At 45.1% G+C, this 18937-nt stretch overlaps 1 protein-coding gene across 10 annotated transcripts in view; it reads right to left on the minus strand.

Annotated features, from left to right (window-relative positions):
* Window positions 1-2721: 2721 nt before the first annotated feature.
* The window catches only part of LOC124001784 (phosphatidate phosphatase LPIN1-like), a 63239-nt gene continuing 47023 nt past the window's right edge, over window positions 2722-18937 (minus strand). For 6 of the 10 annotated variants that reach the window (XM_046308848.1, XM_046308849.1, XM_046308854.1 and 3 more), the window contains exons 11-21: window positions 18814-18907; window positions 18465-18534; window positions 11595-11687; window positions 9263-9330; window positions 8838-8976; window positions 7606-7754; window positions 7273-7359; window positions 6451-6603; window positions 6133-6247; window positions 5345-5448; window positions 2722-4731 (exon numbers count right to left, since the gene is read on the minus strand). In XM_046308848.1, coding sequence (XP_046164804.1) covers window positions 4365-4731; window positions 5345-5448; window positions 6133-6247; window positions 6451-6603; window positions 7273-7359; window positions 7606-7754; window positions 8838-8976; window positions 9263-9330; window positions 11595-11687; window positions 18465-18534; window positions 18814-18907 — 1439 coding nt within the window. In that variant the 3' untranslated portion in view covers window positions 2722-4364. The remainder of the gene's footprint in view (window positions 4732-5344; window positions 5449-6132; window positions 6248-6450; window positions 6604-7272; window positions 7360-7605; window positions 7755-8837; window positions 8977-9262; window positions 9331-11594; window positions 11688-18464; window positions 18535-18813; window positions 18908-18937) is intronic. The other 4 variants (XR_006832855.1, XR_006832854.1, XR_006832853.1 and 1 more) reach the window with 4 other exon arrangements.

Genomic DNA, 18937 nt, shown 5'->3' on the forward strand with positions numbered 1-18937 from the left:
AATACTCCCCCCAAAAAGAGCTCCGTCACACACCTGACTGATGCGACAGGACTAGTAGGCTATTCAGTGACCATAATGGTAGCCAAGACAATCTCCCTGCACAGTGCACGCAGTGAGAATATGATATGTTATGTGTCATTGTCCATAGAAACAGAGTGAAACAACCTGAGTTTTCTTGCGTTGCTTATTATCAGAGTAATGACAGTTTTAGATGTCTATTCTGAAGTGTTAAATTAGCATTAAAGGACTATTGATGACTATGGGTGAGAGACATCAATGAGAGAGGAAACCCCCCTCTGTGCCTTGTTAATAAACTGAAGAGCTACAATAGTTACCAGGTTTAGTTCAGTTGTTCAGTAACATATTTACCTTACATAGAACAAGACAAGAAACTGAAGAATAAAACCCTAATATGGAATGCTACTACACTCTTAGAAAAAAGGTGCTATCTAGAACCAAAAATGGTTCTTCGGCTGTCCCAATAGGAGAACCCTTTGAAGAACCCCTTTTGGTTCCAGATAGAACCATGTTTGGTTTCAGGTACAACCCTCTGTGGAAAGGGTTCTACATGGAACCCAAAAGGAAACATGATTTAAAACTTCTTATAAACTGGGTGGTTTGAGCCCTGAATGCTGATTGGCTGACAGCCATGGTATATCAGACCTTATTCCACGTGTATGACAAAACATTTTATTTTTACTGCTCTAATTACGTTGCTAACCAGTTTATAACAGCAATAAGGCACCTCGGGGTTTGTGGTATATGGCCAATAAACCAAAGGTAAGGGCTGTATCGGAGCTCTCCGCGTTGCGTAGTGCATAAGAACAGCCCTTAGCCGTGGTATATATATCAATTATAAGGACAAGTTTGGAGCTCACAGGTGAACTGAATTATCTTCATGCCCTATAATATTTTCATTGCAAGTTAATGATAATATTGTATTGCTGAGCATTTATTACATTAGCTCCTAAAATGTATGTGAACATTAGCGCTTAAAATGTATGTGAACATTAGATCTGAAAATGTAGGAGATTCAATCAAAAGTAATGCCATTAATCAGACAACGTTATCTGGGTGAAACTCAGCTGTTTCAATGTTAGGCTCTACTTCACAATAATTTTTCCAGGTAGACTGTACTTCAGTGATTTCTCCAGGTTGTCTGTACTTCACAGTGATTTTTTTCAGGTAGACCGTACTTCACAGTGATTTTTCCCAGTAGGCTGTACTTTTATCAGTTGTCTGGTTACCCAAACTCCTTGCTCTGGCTAAACGCTACGCCACGCCGTTAGTTTCTTCTCTGCAATGAGTCGGGATCTGAGTACCTTCCTGACAATTTCTAGAACTCAATCACATTTGAACCATTCTGATTGGTCCCAGAAACCGATGGGTTGGGCCAGAGCAAGAACACACGTGGGTAAAGCGGTGTTTTAAAAATGTGTTATTTGATACTTTGATACTCTGGTTAGAGATGATCCAATTGCTGATTACTTTGTTTTGTACAACACCCCTCATTTTGACGTCACCACAAGTTATTTCAACGATGGCAGTCTCAGACTGAAGTATGTAGAGAACATAGGGCAGAAGAATAATTCAGTTTGAGTCGTCAGGCAACTGAATCAGTGCTTATTTTGCCTAAAAGTAGTACCTACAGTGGCTCGTGAAAGTAATCACCCCCTTGGCAATTAATCCTATTTTGTTGCCATACAACCTGGAATGAAAATAGATTTTTGGGGGGTTTGTATCATTTGATTTACACAACATGCCTACCACTTGAAGATGATAAATATTTTTCATTGTGAAACAAACAAGAAATAAGACAAGAAAACTGAAAACTTGAGCGTGCATAACTATTCACTCATTGTCCTGCTGGAAGGTGAACCGGTCTCAAATCTCTGGAAGACTGAAACAGGTTTCCCTCAAGAATTTCCCTGTATTTAGTGCTATCCATCATTCCTTCAATTCTGACCAGTTACCCAGTCCCTGCCGATGGAAAAACATCCACACAGCATGATGCTGCCACTACCATGCTTTACTGTGGGGATGGTGTTATCGGGGTGATGAGAGGTGTTGGGTTTGCCCCAGACATAGTGTTTTCCTTGATGGCCAAAGAGCTCAATTTTAGTCTCATCTGACCAGAGTATCTTCTTTCATATGTTTGGGGAGTCTCCCACATGCCTTTTGGTGAACAGCAAACATGTTTGCTTATTTTTGTTTTTAAGCAATGGCTTTTTTTCTGGCCACTCATCCGTGAAGCCCAGCTCTGTGGAGTGCATGGCTTAAAGTGGTTCTATGGACATATACTCCAATATCCACTATGGAGCTTTTGCAGCTCCTTCAGGGTTATGTTTGGTCTCTTTGTTACCTCTCTGATTAATGCCCTCCTTGCCTGGCCCGTGAGTTTTGGTGGGCGGCCCTCTTTGCCTGGTACATGAGTTTTGGTGGGCAGTCCTCTCTTGGCAGATTTGTTGTGGTGCCATATCCTTTCCATTCTTTCATAATGAATTTAATGGTGCTCTGTGGGATGTTCAAAATGTTGGATATTTTTTTATAACCCAACCCTAATCTGTACTTCTTCTCCACAACTTCATCCCTGACCTGTTTGGAGAGCTCCTTGGTCATCATGGTGCCGCTTGGTTGGTGGTGTCCCTTGATTAGTGGTGTTGCAGACTCTGGGGCCTTTCAGAACAGGTGTATATATACTGAGATCATGTGACACTTAGATTGCACACAGGTGGACTTTATTTAACTAATTATGGGACTTCTGAAGGTAATTGGTTGCACCAGATCTTATTTAGGGGCTTCATAGCACACTTTTCTTAAACATGTCGTTTTTTTCATTTCACTTCACCAATTTGGACTATTTTGATGAAATCCAAATAAAAATCCATTTAAATTGCAGGTTGTAATGCAACAAAATAGGAAAAAAGCCAAGGGGGGTGAATACTTTTACAAGGCACTGTATTTCACCTGATGAACAGTAGGCTCTGTATGACTAGCTAGATAATGTACCTATTTCACCTGATGAACAGTAGGCTCTGTATGACTAGGCTAGATAATGTACCTATTTCACCTGATGAACAGTAGGCTCTGTATGACTTGGCTAGGTAATGTACCTATTTCACCTGATGAACAGTAGGCCGTGTATGACTAGCTAGATAATGTACCTGATGAACAGTAGGCTCTGTATGACTAGGCTAGATAATGTACCTATTTCACCTGATGAACAGTAGGCTCTGTATGACTTGGCTAGGTAATGTACCTATTTCACCTGATGAACAGTAGGCCGTGTATGACTAGCTAGATAATGTACCTATTTCACCTGATGAACAGTAGGCTCTGTATGACTAGGCTAGATAATGTACCTATTTCACCTGATGAACAGTAGGCCGTGTATAACTAGGCTAGATAATGTACCTATTTCACCTGATGAACAGTAGGCCCTGTATAACTAGGCTAGATAATGTACCTATTTCACCTGATGAACAGTAGGCTCTGTATGACTAGGCTAGATAATGTACCTATTTCACCTGATGAACAGTAGGCCCTGTATAACTAGGCTAGGTAATGTACCTATTTCACCTGATGAACAGTAGGCCCTGTATAACTAGGCTAGATAATGTACCTATTTCACCTGATGAACAGTAGGCCCTGTATAACTAGGCTAGATAATGTACCTATTTCACCTGATGAACAGTAGGCCCTGTATAACTAGGCTAGATAATGTACCTATTTCACCTGATGAACAGTAGGCCCTGTATAACTAGGCTAGATAATGTACCTATTTCACCTGATGAACAGTAGGCCCTGTATAACTAGGCTAGATAATGTACCTATTTCACCTGATGAACAGTAGGCCCTGTATAACTAGGCTAGATAATGTACCTATTTCACCTGATGAACAGTAGGCCCTGTATAACTAGGCTAGATAATGTACCTATTTCACCTGATGAACAGTAGGCCGTGTATAACTAGGCTAGATAATGTACCTATTTCACCTGATGAACAGTAGGCCCTGTATAACTAGGCTAGATAATGTACCTATTTCACCTGATGAACAGTAGGCCCTGTATAACTAGGCTAGATAATGCAGAGAAAACAACACTGAAGAGTAAAACATAAATATAAATGATGACTACATATAAATACCACTCAGTGCTAACATGCCTGTTGTTGTAGGAAGTACATGTTCACTAGTGCAAGGTCTGCCTCTGCATAGCTGTGTGTGTGTGTGTGGCATTAGAGCAGATACATGCTTCTTGCATTTGCATGCCTGCATCATTATGATTTTGAGCGTGTCTCTCCCTTCCCTTCCGTGATTGCACACAGCTCACTCCTGGGGTGGTCTGATGTGGTGTGGGGTCTCCTCAGCTGTTGTCCAGGGGCTGGTCGGCACTGTGGACTTGGGGCTGGTCGGGGCTGTGGACTTGGGGCTGTGGACCGGTGGGTGGTCGGGGCTGTGGACCGGTCAGGGAGGTGGACCTGGTCAGGGACGTGGACCTTGTCAGGGATGTGGACTTGGGGCTGTGGACCGGTGGGTGGTCGGGGCTGTGGACCTGGTCAGGGATGTGGACCTGGTCAGGGACGTGGACCTGGTCAGGGATGTGGACCTGGGGCAGCTGTTCTCTCCAGTAGGTGAACTGGCTGAAGGTGTCAGGGCAGGAGACGTCAGAAACGTGGCCTCTGATCAACAGGGGAAAGACGTGGTCCACCACCTCACACAGACCACCATACCTGGTAGGGACACAAACAGAAACATAATTCACTTCATTGTTCATAGACAGACACAAAGACAGAGAGAGGAAGAGAGAACTACTGAGGGAGAGAGAAACAGAGACAGACACAAAGACAGAGAGAGGAAGAGAGAGCTACTGAGGGAGAGAGGAACAGAGACAGACACAAAGACAGAGACAGGAAGAGAGAACTACTGAGGGAGAGAGAAACAGAGACAGACACAAAGACAGAGAGAGGAAGAGAGAGCTACTGAGGGAGAGAGGAACAGAGACAGACACAAAGACAGAGACAGGAAGAGAGAACTACTGAGGGAGAGAGGAACAGAGACAGACACAAAGACAGAGACAGGAAGAGAGAGCTACTGAGGGAGAGAGAAACAGAGACAGACACAAAGACAGAGACAGGAAGAGAGAGCTACTGAGGGAGAGAGAAACAGAGACAGACACAAAGACAGAGACAGGAAGAGAGAGCTACTGAGGGAGAGAGAAACAGAGACAGACACACAGACAGAGACAGGAAGAGAGAGCTGCTGAGGGAGAGAGAAACAGAGACAGACAAAGACAGATGAAGAAAGATAGAGGGATGAAGAGAAAGAGAGAGATGTCTGACTTACGATGAGATGTTGGTTTTAGCGTGTTCCTGTATCAGCTCTCCCTTGGGGTTGACTGTGAAGATCCTGTTTAGGGGAACGCCCACCTCCTTATAGGAATACACATCCTAAACAACAACAACTTTAACAACCACCGACATACTATCCAAAAACACGCATACAACAACAACTGCAACAGTAGCAAACAGAATATTCAGGTTGCAAATAGCCTTTTGGCTGAATCTGTCACATTTACAGATCGGTTACAGATCGGTTACAGATCGGTTACAGATCGATTACAGATCGGTTACATATCGGTTACAGATCGATTACATATCGGTTACAGATCGATTACAGATCGGTTACAGATCGATTACATATCGGTTACAGATCGGTTACAGCTCGATTACAGATCGGTTACAGATCGGTTACAGATCGATTACAGCTCTGTTACATATCGGTTACAGATCGATTACAGATCGGTTACAGATCGATTGCGGATCGGTTACAGATCGATTACTGATCGGTTACAGATCGATTACAGATCGGTTACAGATCGGTTACAGCTCGATTACAGATCGGTTGCAGATCGGTTACATATCGGTTAAATATCGGTTACAGATCGGTTACAGATCAGTTACATATCGGTTAAATATCGGTTACAGATCGGTTACAGATCAGTTACATATCGGTTAAATATCGGTTACAGATCGGTTACAGATCGGTTAATTAGTGTGCATGGTTCCAGTCAGATGAAGGCAGATGTTTCCATAAGGTAATGTATGCAGTGATGGAGGGAGCAGGGCTCTCACCGTGGCTCTGTTGCCGAAGGCTGCGTAGAAAGGCTCAGTGTTGGGGTAGAACAGCTGCTTCACGTCGGTCAGACACTGGATCTTAAACCTCTCAGGCTTCTTCTCTATCACCTCCCTACAGGAAGGACAAGAAGGACCCGACAGGACGGACGGAATCATCGTTATACAATACAGGGATAGCAAGTTCTATTACATCAGCGGCTGTACATCGTTACATATGATTGTTCACTTTTGCGATTGACTCTTTGCTTCTGCTGTGTTTATTTTTACGATGATGATGGTGATAAACGATGGTGTGTGAGTGTATGTGTTCCTCACCTGTGCAGAGCTGAGAACAGACTGCTGGGGCTGAGTAGGACAGGTCCAATAGGCAGCATGGTTCCTCTCTCGTTGACCCAGTGTAGATACCCCCTCGTCATATCAGCCATACCTATGGCCCTCGCTGAGCAGTACATAAACTTATAACCATTCCTGAAAGAGAGAGAGAGAGAGAGAGGGAGAGAGGGATAGAGAGAAACCAATCATATTTTGATAAACTCCCATATCTACTGGGTGAAATACCAGTGTGACATCACAGCAGCAAGATCTGTGACCTGTTGCCACAAGAAAAGGTCAACCAGTGAAGAACACACACCACCCATATGTTTATTTATTTTCCCCTTGTATTTGCACATCGTTACAACACTGTATATAGACATAATACCACATTTGTAATGTTTTTATTCTTTTGGAACGTTTGTGTAATGTTTACTGTTTATTTTTATTGTTTATTTCACTTTTTTTTTTTTTATCAACCTCACTTGCTTTGGCAATGTAAACAATATGTTTCCCACGCCAATAAAGCCCCTGGAATTGAATTGAAAGATAGAAGGATAAGTAGAGCAAGAGAATGAGATTGAATTATTCTACTGTCTCAGTGTTTCCTAAGAGCGATGGAGGGGACAGCAATTTAACTAATGAGTGTCAGGGACAGGGCTGCCTTCATGAGGGTGAAACGTACTAAACCTTGTAGATTGAAACACCATGAATAAAGTTGATATGATTCATTGATCTTACGTTGAGCCCTATTCTAAATGTGACCTAGGTTTCATTACTGTAATGCTCATCTATAGTTATTGAATTACTCCTGTGGTAACTCACTGGCTGACTCGGTGGTAGAGGCGGGCAATGCCCTGATGCGTCCAGTCTTTACCCAGCGTGGGAAGAATGTGGCCCAGGGTGTCCGACCTGAAAGAGAGGACATGCGCACACGCACGCACACACACCTCATTAAACTACCATTAACAGAGATTTCACATGATCACACACAATTGCCAATAAAACTCATGCACACACACACACACACACACACACACACACACACACACACACACACACACACACACACACACACACACACACACACACACACACACACACACACACACACACACACACACACACACACACACACACACACACACACACACACACCTGGTGATAGTGCCGTCAATGTCTGAGATGATGATCTTGTCGTCCCAGCTCCAGAGGTAGATGGTGCCCTGGCAGCGACAGGTGCCCTGGTACTGAGTGGTCACACTGAACACCACCTCATTAGGACCCACCTTCAACTGCAGACTGGCCTGAGGACACAAAGACTACATTACCCATACACCCTCTAACGCAAACCCTGCTACTGAGTGGTTCAACTGCAGACTGGCCTGAGGACACAAAGACTACATTACCCATACACCCTCTAACGCTAACCCTGCTACTGAGTGGTTCAACTGCAGACTGGCCTGAGGACACAAAGACTACATTACCCATACACCCTCTAACGCTAACCCTGCTACTGAGTGGTTCAACTGCAGACTGGCCTGAGGACACAAAGACTACATTACCCATACACCCTCTAACGCAAACCCTGCTACTGAGTGGTTCAACTGCAGACTGGCCTGAGGACACAACGACTACATTACCCATACACCCTCTAACGCTAACCCTGCTACTGAGTGGTTCAACTGCAGACTGGCCTGAGGACACAAAGACTACATTACCCATACACCCTCTAACGCAAACCCTGCTACTGAGTGGTTCAACTGCAGACTGGCCTGAGGACACAAAGACTACATTACCCATACACCCTCTAACGCTAACCCTGCTACTGAGTGGTTCAACTGCAGACTGGCCTGAGGACACAAAGACTACATTACCCATACACCCTCTAACGCTAACCCTGCTACTGAGTGGTTCAACTGCAGACTGGCCTGAGGACACAAAGACTACATTACCCATACACCCTCTAACGCTAACCCTGCTACTGAGTGGTTCAACTGCAGACTGGCCTGAGGACACAAAGACTACATTACCCATACACCCTCTAACGCTAACCCTGCTACTGAGTGGTTCAACTGCAGACTGGCCTGAGGACACAAAGACTACATTACCCATACACCCTCTAACGCAAACCCTGCTACTGAGTGGTTCAACTGCAGACTGGCCTGAGGACACAAAGACTACATTACCCATATAGACTAACTCTAACCCTGCTACCGAGTGGTTCAACTGCAGACTGGCCTGAGGACACAAAGACTACATTACCCATATAGACTAACTCTAACCCTGCTACTGAGTGGTTCAACTGCAGACTGGCCTGAAGAATACATTAGCCAGACACACTGAACACAACGTCGCCAGATAAAGAGGTCAGAAGTATTGTTCCTCACCAGCTGTTCTGGGGTCAGTCTGAGGGTCTTCCTGTAGCACACACTACCGGGTGTGAGAAGGGGCTCGGCTTTGCAGGATTCTGAGCCCTGATTGGACAATCTGTGGTCCTCATCGCTGGAGGAAGACTCCTCCTTCATTCTGTCATGACAACAGTTCAGTTATAAATACATGTTTTACTTTATAACCAGAATATTAACACTATATAAACATGTAGTACACATTTTTAGGGGTGGTTTCTCTGACAAATTTTAAACCTAGTCCTGCACAAAAAAAACAAACTCAAAGGAGAATTGGTTCATGAAACCGACCCTTTCTGTATAACGTATATGAGGATCTGTAAACTACAGTATATAAACATGTATTCAAAATGATTAAATTATATTGCACATGATAAGCTTTTCTGGTGTTAGAGAAGTGTAGTTACCCGTTGACTGAAGCCATGCTGAGAGAGGTGTCACCCTCATCTCCAACTCCTGTCTCAGACACGGAGTCCTGGGGTAAAACAACCAGTCACACACTCATACAACAACCAGGACATTCTAACAAATATAATACGCCAGTCAACTAGGCCTCCAATGCTGTAACTTCTGCAGAAGTTTCCTAGTTATAGTTATGTTATAGAAGTTTGTTCAGGAGGTGTGTTACAGAGGTGTGTGTTAGAGGTGTGTGTTACAGAGGTGTGTGTGTTACAGAGGTGTGTGTGTTACAGAGAGGTGTGTGTTACAGAGGTGTGTTACAGAGGTGTGTTACAGGTGTGTGTTAGAGGTGTGTGTGTTACAGGTGTGTGTTACAGAGGTGTGTGTGTTAGAGGTGTGTGTTACAGAGGTGTGTGTAACAGAGGTGTGTGTGTTACAGAGGTGTGTGTGTTACAGAGGTGTGTGTTAGAGTTGTGTGTGTTACAGAGGTGTGTGTTACAGAGGTGTGTGTTACAGAGGTGTGTGTTAGAGGTGTGCGTGTTACAGAGGTGTGTGTTACAGAGGTGTGTGTTAGAGGTGTGCGTGTTACAGAGGTGTGTGTGTTACAGAGGTGTGTGTGTTAGAGAGGTGTGTGTGTTACAGAGGTGTGTGTGTTACAGAGGTGTGTGTGTTACAGAGGTGTGTGTGTTACAGAGGTGTGTGTGTTAGAGAGGTGTGTGTGTTAGAGAGGTGTGTGTGTTACAGAGGTGTGTGTGTTACAGAGATGTGTGTGTTACAGAGGTGTGTGTGTTACATGTGTGTGTGTTACAGGTGTGTGTGTTACAGGTGAGTGTGTTACAGAGGTGTGTGTTACAGAGGTGTGTGTTAGAGGTGTGTGTGTTACAGAGGTGTGTGTGTTAGAGGTGTGTGTTACAGAGGTGTGTGTGTTACAGAGGTGTGTGTGTGTTACAGAGGTGTGTGTGTTACAGAGGTGTGTGTGTTACAGAGGTGTGTGTGTTAGAGAGGTGTGTGTGTTAGAGAGGTATGTGTGTTACAGAGGTGTGTGTGTTACAGGTGTGTGTGTTACAGGTGTGTGTTACAGAGTTGTGTGTTAGAGGTGTGTGTGTTAGAGGTGTGTGTGTTAGAGGTGTGTGTGTGTTACAGAGGTGTGTGTGTGTTACAGAGGTGTGTGTGTTACAGAGGTGTGTGTGTTACAGAGGTGTGTGTGTTAGAGGTGTGTGTGTTAGAGGTGTGTGTGTTACAGAGGCGTGTGTTACAGAGGTGTGTGTGTTACAGAGTTGTGTGTTACAGAGGTGTGTATGTTATAGAGGTGTGTGTGTGTTACAGAGGTGTGTGTATTAGAGGTGTGTGTGTTACATAGGTGTGTGTATTAGAGGTGTGGGTGTGTTAGAGGTGTGTGTATTAGAGGTGTGTGTGTGTTACAGAAGTGTGTGTGTTAGAGGTGTGTGTGTTACAGAGGTGTGTGTGTTACGGAGGTGTGTGTGTTACAGAGGTGTGTGTGTTACATAGGTGTGTGTGTTAGAGATGTGTGTGTTAGAGGTGTGTGTGTTAGAGGTGTGTGTGTTACAGAGGTGTGTGTATTAGAGGTGTGTGTGTTACATAGGTGTGTGTGTTACGGAGGTGTGTGTGTTACAGAGGTGTGTGTGTTACAGAGGTGTGTGTGTTAGAGGTGTGTGTGTTAGAGGTGTGTGTATTAGAGGTGTGTGTTACAGAGGTGTGTGTGTTTCAGAGGTGTGTGTATTAGAGGTGCGTGTGTGTTACAGAGGTGTGTGTATTAGAGGTGTGTGTATTAGAGGTGTGTATTAGAGGTGTGTGTATTAGAGGTGTGTGTATTAGAGGTGTGTGTATTAGAGGTGTGTGTATTAGAGGTGTGTGTTACAGAGGTGTGTGTATTAGAGGTGTGTGTTACAGAGGTGTGTGTATTAGAGGTGTGTGTATTAGAGGTGTGTGTATTAGAGATGTGTGTATTAGAGGTGTGTGTTACAGAGGTGTGTGTGTTACAGAGGTGTGTGTATTAGAGGTGCGTGTGTGTTAGAGGTGTGTGTATTAGAGGTGTGTGTATTAGAGGTGTGTGTATTAGAGGTGTGTGTATTAGAGGTGTATGTATTAGAGGTGTGTGTATTAGAGGTGTGTGTATTTGAGGTGTGTGTATTAGAGGTGTGTGTATTAGAGGTGTGTATATTAGAGGTGTGTGTATTAGAGGTGTGTGTATTTGAGCTGAGGTGTGTGTATTAGAGGTGTGTGTATTAGAGGTGTGTGTATTAGAGGTGTGTGTATTAGAGGTGTGTGTATTAGATGTGTGTGTATTAGAGGTGTGTGTATTTGAGCTGAGGTGTGTACCGATTTGGAGTCGCTGTTCCTGCTGCGCCACGAGAACCACCAGCGGCCTCCTTTCTTGGGCATCTTCTCCTTCATGATGTTCTCCACTGAGGCCTGGAACAAACGCACACAGTTCCTGACCAAAACTACAACTCAACAAACTACTGAGATGCAAAAACACAGAGATACAAAAAACCCAAATGCAAAAATGTGAAGCTAGTGTCATATGTCTGGATAATGGAGATCTGAGGGAGGGAGGGAGGGAGGGAGGGAGAGAGGGAGGGAGGGAGGGAGGGAGGGAGAGGGAGGGGAGGGAGAGAGGGAGGGAGGGAGGGAGGGAGGGAGAGAGAGAGAGAGAGAGGGAGGGAGGGAGGGAGGGAGGGAGGGAGGGAGGGAGGGAGGGAGGGAGGGAGGGAGGGAGGGAGGGAGGGAGGGAGAGAGAGGGAGGGAGGGAGGGAGAGAGGGAGAGAGGGAGGGAGGGAGGGAGGGAGAGGAGGGAGGGAGGGAGGGAGGGAGGGAGGGAGGGAGGGAGGGAGGGAGGGAGGGAGGGAGGGAGGGAGAGAGGGAGGGAGGGAGGGAGAGAGAAAATAAACACACAATGAGACGTACAGACAGACAGACAGACAGACAGACAGACAGACAGACAGACAGACAGACAGACAGACAGACAGACAGACAGACAGACAGACAGACAGACAGACAGACAGACAGACAGACAGACAGACATGCTATACCCAACAGACAGACAGACATGCTATACCAAACATGCAGATGTACAGACAGACAGATATGCTATACCCAACAGGCAGACAGACAGACAGACAGACATGCTATACCCAACAGGCAGACAGACAGACAGGCTATACCAAACATGCAGATGTACAGACAGACAGATATGCTATACCCAACAGGCAGACAGACAGACAGACAGATATGCTATACCCAACAGGCAGACAGACAGACAGACAGATATGCTATACCCAACAGGCAGACAGACAGACAGACAGACATGCTATACCCAACAGGCAGACAGACAGACATGCTATACCAAACATGCAGATGTACAGACAGACATGCTATACCAAACATGCAGATGTACAGACAGACAGATATGCTATACCCAACAGGCAGACAGACAGATATGCTATACCAAACATGCAGATGTACAGACAGACAGACAGACAGATATGCTATACCCAACAGGCAGACAGACAGACAGACAGATATGCTATACCCAACAGGCAGACAGACAGACAGACAGACAGACAGACAGACAGACATGCTATACCCAACAGGCAGACAGACAGACATGCTATACCAAACATGCAGATGTACAGACAGACATGCTATACCAAACATGCAGATGTACAGACAGACAGACAGACAGACAGACAGACAGACAGACAGACAGACAGACAGACAGACAGACAGATACGCTATACCCAACAGGCAGACAGACAGATACGCTATACCCAACAGGCAGACAGACAGATATGCTATACCAAACATGCAGATGTACAGACAGACAGACAGACAGACAGACAGACAGACAGACAGACAGACAGACAGACAGACAGACAGACAGACAGACAGACAGACAGACAGACAGACACGCTATACCCAACAGGCAGACAGACAGATACGCTATACCCAACAGGCAGACAGACAGACAGACAGACATGCTATACCCAACAGGCAGACAGACAGACATGCTATACCAAACATGCAGATGTACAGACAGACATGCTATACCAAACATGCAGATGTACAGACAGACAGATATACTATACCCAACAGGCAGACAGACAGACAGACAGACATGCTATACCCAACAGGCAGACAGACAGATATGCTATACCCAACATGCAGATGTACAGACAGACAGACAGACAGACAGACAGACAGACAGACAGACAGACAGACAGACAGACAGACAGACAGACAGACAGACAGACAGATACGCTATAGCCAACAGGCAGACAGACAGACAGACAGACAGACAGACAGACAGACGTGCTATACCAAACATGCAGATGTACAGACAGACAGATATGCTATACCCAACAGGCAGACAGACAGATATGCTATACCCAACATGTAGATGTACAGACAGACAGACAGACAGACAGACAGACAGACAGACAGACAGACAGACAGACAGACAGACAGACAGACAGACAGACAGACAGACAGACAGATACGCTATACCCAACAGCCAGACAGACAGACAGACAGACAGACAGACATGCTATACCAAACATGCAGATGTACAGACAGACAGATATGCTATACCCAACAGGCAGACAGACAGACATGCTATACCAAACATGCAGATGTACAGACAGACAGATATGCTATACCCAACAGGCAGACAGACAGATATGCTATACCCAACATGCAGATGTACAGACAGACAGACAGACAGACAGACAGACAGACAGACAGACAGATACGACAGATACGCTATACCCAACAGACAGACAGACAGACAGACAGACAGACAGACAGACAGACAGACAGACAGACAGACAGACAGACAGACAGACAGACAGACAGACAGATATGCTATACCCAACATGCAGATGTACAGACAGACAGACAGACAGACAGACAGACAGACAGATATGCTATACCCAACATGCAGATGTACAGACAGACAGACAGACAGACAGACAGACAGACAGACAGACAGACAGACAGACAGACAGACAGACAGACAGACAGACAGACAGACAGACAGACAGACAGACAGACAGACAGATATGCTATACCAAACATGCAGATGTACAGACAGACAGACAGACAGACAGACAGACAGACAGACAGACAGACAGACAGACAGACAGACAGACAGATATGCTATATCCAACAGGCAGATGTACAGACAGACAGACAGACAGACAGACAGACAGACAGACAGACAGACAGACAGACAGACAGACAGACAGATACGCTATACCCAACAGGCAGACAGACAGACAGACAGACAGACAGACAGACAGACAGACAGACAGATACGCTATACCCAACAGGCAGACAGACAGATACGCTATACCCAACAGGCAGACAGACAGATATGCTATACCAAACATGCAGATGTACAGACAGACAGACAGACAGACAGACAGACAGACAGACAGACAGACAGACAGACAGACAGACAGACAGACAGACAGACAGACAGACAGACAGACAGACAGATACGCTATACCCAACAGGCAGACAGACAGATACGCTATACCCAACAGGCAGACAGACAGACAGACAGACATGCTATACCCAACAGGCAGACAGACAGACATGCTATACCAAACATGCAGATGTACAGACATACATGCTATACCAAACATGCAGATGTACAGACAGACAGATATACTATACCCAACAGGCAGACAGACAGACAGACAGACATGCTATACCCAACAGGCAGACAGACAGATATGCTATACCCAACATGCAGATGTACAGACAGACAGACAGACAGACAGACAGACAGACAGACAGACAGACAGACAGACAGACAGACAGACAGATACGCTATAGCCAACAGGCAGACAGACAGACAGACAGACAGACGTGCTATACCAAACATGCAGATGTACAGACAGACAGATATGCTATACCCAACAGGCAGACAGACAGATATGCTATACCCAACATGTAGATGTACAGACAGACAGACAGACAGACAGACAGACAGACAGACAGACAGACAGACAGACAGACAGACAGACAGACAGACAGATACGCTATACCCAACAGCCAGACAGACAGACAGACAGACAGACAGACATGCTATACCAAACATGCAGATGTACAGACAGACAGATATGCTATACCCAACAGGCAGACAGACAGACATGCTATACCAAACATGCAGATGTACAGACAGACAGATATGCTATACCCAACAGGCAGACAGACAGATATGCTATACCCAACATGCAGATGTACAGACAGACAGACAGACAGACAGACAGATACGCTATACCCAACAGACAGACAGACAGACAGACAGACAGACAGACAGACAGACAGACAGACAGACAGACAGACAGACAGAACAGACAGACAGACAGACAGACAGATATGCTACACCAACATGAGATGACAGACAGACAGACAGACAGACAGACAGACAGACAGACAGACAGACAGACAGACAGACAGACAGACAGACATGCAGATGACAGACAGACAGACAGACAGACAGACAGATATGCTAGAACATGAGATGACAGACAGACAGACAGACAGACAGACAGACAGACAGACAGACAGACAGACAGACAGATATGCTATACCAAACATGCAGATGTACAGACAGACAGACAGACAGACAGACAGACAGACAGACAGACAGACAGACAGACAGACAGACAGACAGACAGACAGACAGACAGACAGACAGACAGATATGCTATATCCAACAGGCAGATGTACAGACAGACAGACAGACAGACAGACAGACAGACAGACAGACAGACAGACAGACAGACAGACAGACAGACAGACAGACAGACAGACAGACAGACAGACAGATACGCTATACCCAACAGGCAGACAGACAGACAGACAGACAGACAGACAGACAGACAGACATGCTATACCAAACATGCAGATGTACAGACAGACAGATATGCTATACCCAACAGGCAGACAGACAGACATGCTATACCAAACATGCAGATGTACAGACAGACAGATATGCTATACCCAACAGGCAGACAGACAGATATGCTATACCCAACATGCAGATGTACAGACAGACAGACAGACAGACAGACAGACAGACAGACAGACAGACAGACAGACAGACAGACAGACAGACAGACAGACAGACAGATACGCTATACCCAACAGACAGACAGACAGACAGACAGACAGACAGACAGACAGACAGACAGACAGACAGACAGACAGACAGACAGACAGACAGACAGACAGACAGACAGACAGATATGCTATACCCAACATGCAGATGTACAGACAGACAGACAGACAGATATGCTATACCAAACATGCAGATGTACAGACAGACAGACAGACAGACAGACAGACAGATACGCTATACCCAACAGGCAGACAGACAGATATGCTATACCCAACAGACAGACAGATATGCTATACCAAACATGCAGATGTACAGACAGACAGACAGACAGACAGACAGACAGACAGACAGACAGACAGACAGACAGACAGACAGACAGACAGACAGACAGACAGACATGCTATACCCAACAGGCAGACAGACAGATATGCTATACCCAACAGACAGACAGATATGCTATACCAAACACGCAGATGTACAGACAGACAAACAGACAGACAGATATGCTATACCCAACAGGCAGACAGACAGATATGCTATACCCAACATGCAGATGTACAGACAGACAGATATGCTATACCCAACAGGCAGACAGACAGACATGCTATACCAAACATGCAGATGTACAGACAGACAGATATGCTATACCCAACAGGCAGACAGACAGATATGCTATACCCAACATGCAGATGTACAGACAGACAGACAGACAGACAGACAGACAGACAGACAGACAGACAGACAGACAGACAGACAGACAGACAGACAGACAGACAGACAGACAGACAGACAGATACGCTAACAACAGACAGACAGACAGACAGACAGACAGACAGACAGACAGACAGACAGACAGACAGACAGACAGACAGACAGACAGACAGACAGACAGACATGCTATACCCAACATGCAGATGTACAGACAGACAGACAGACAGATATGCTATACCAAACATGCAGATGTACAGACAGACAGACAGACAGACAGACAGACAGACAGACAGACAGACAGACAGACAGACAGACAGACAGACAGACAGACAGACAGACAGATACGCTATACCCAACAGGCAGACAGACAGATATGCTATACCCAACAGACAGACAGATATGCTATACCAAACATGCAGATGTACAGACAGACAGACAGACAGACAGACAGACAGACAGACAGACAGACAGACAGACAGACAGACAGACAGACAGACAGACAGACAGACATGCTATACCCAACAGGCAGACAGACAGATATGCTATACCCAACAGACAGACAGATATGCTATACCAAACACGCAGATGTACAGACAGACAAACAGACAGACAGATATGCTATACCCAACAGGCAGACAGACAGATATGCTATACCCAACAGGCAGACAGACAGATATGCTATACCCAACAGACAGACAGATATGCTATACCAAACACGCAGATGTACAGACAGACAAACAGACAGACAGATATGCTATACCCAACAGGCAGACAGACAGATATGCTATACCCAACAGACAGACAGATATGCTATACCAAACACGCAGAAGTACAGACAGACAAACAAACAGACAGATATGCTATACCAAACACGCAGATGTACAGACAGACAGACAAACAGACAGATATGCTATACCAAACACGCAGATGTACAGACAGACAAACAAACAGACAGATATGCTATACCAAACACGCAGATGTACAGACAGACAAACAAACAGACAGATATGCTATACATAAAAGAGGAAAAAGACTTGAGTGTGAGGACGATGTGGTTAAAGAGAATGCTCTTCAGTGCGCAGGAAGTTCAAACGAGACAGAGGATGTAGGAATTCAAACAAAAACAAAACAAGGGCAGACACAGAACTGGGCAGAACTGGGCAGAACTGGGCAGAACTGGGCCCTAGATTTAGCAGGACTGCTTTTTTCTTTTTTTTACATTGCCATACGATTAATGTGACATATGATAAACCTCAGGTAAAACCATATATATTTGAGATCAGCATATATATATGTAGCCCAGATGCTATGCTAATGGAATGTTGCTAATGTTGTGGAGGTCTTACCATTGGCAGGGGCTTCTGATACACCTGCATAGCCAGCATCAGAGGGGCTGCAGTGGTCCAGTTATAGTACCTGGAGGAGAAAACAACAACACATGATCATTGTTGAATCTCCAGTTTCTACATTTCTGATCAGAAGTACTATATTTGACAGCACACGAAGGGTGTTCTGTACATTACATACTTTTCTGTCAGGGATGTGGTCAGGACAACATATAAAATCATGATTTTGTCTATGGAATAGGTCAGATATACAGTATGAATGGAAGATAGTGTGTCCTGATTAATCAACAGAAATCACATCCCTGCCATCTTCACTGCTATGATGCAGAGTTAGAGGTATTTTACATACTTGGTTCCTATCTTGACAACCAGGTTGGGATCGTCAATGATGGAGGGGTTCTCAGTGAACTGCTGGTAAGAGATGGCTCTCTCCTCAAACTGTTCTATAGAGACACACAGACAGGAGAGGGTTA

The sequence above is a fragment of the Oncorhynchus gorbuscha genome, linkage group LG17 (assembly GCF_021184085.1).
Source record: "Oncorhynchus gorbuscha isolate QuinsamMale2020 ecotype Even-year linkage group LG17, OgorEven_v1.0, whole genome shotgun sequence".
Lineage (NCBI taxonomy): Eukaryota > Metazoa > Chordata > Actinopteri > Salmoniformes > Salmonidae > Oncorhynchus > Oncorhynchus gorbuscha.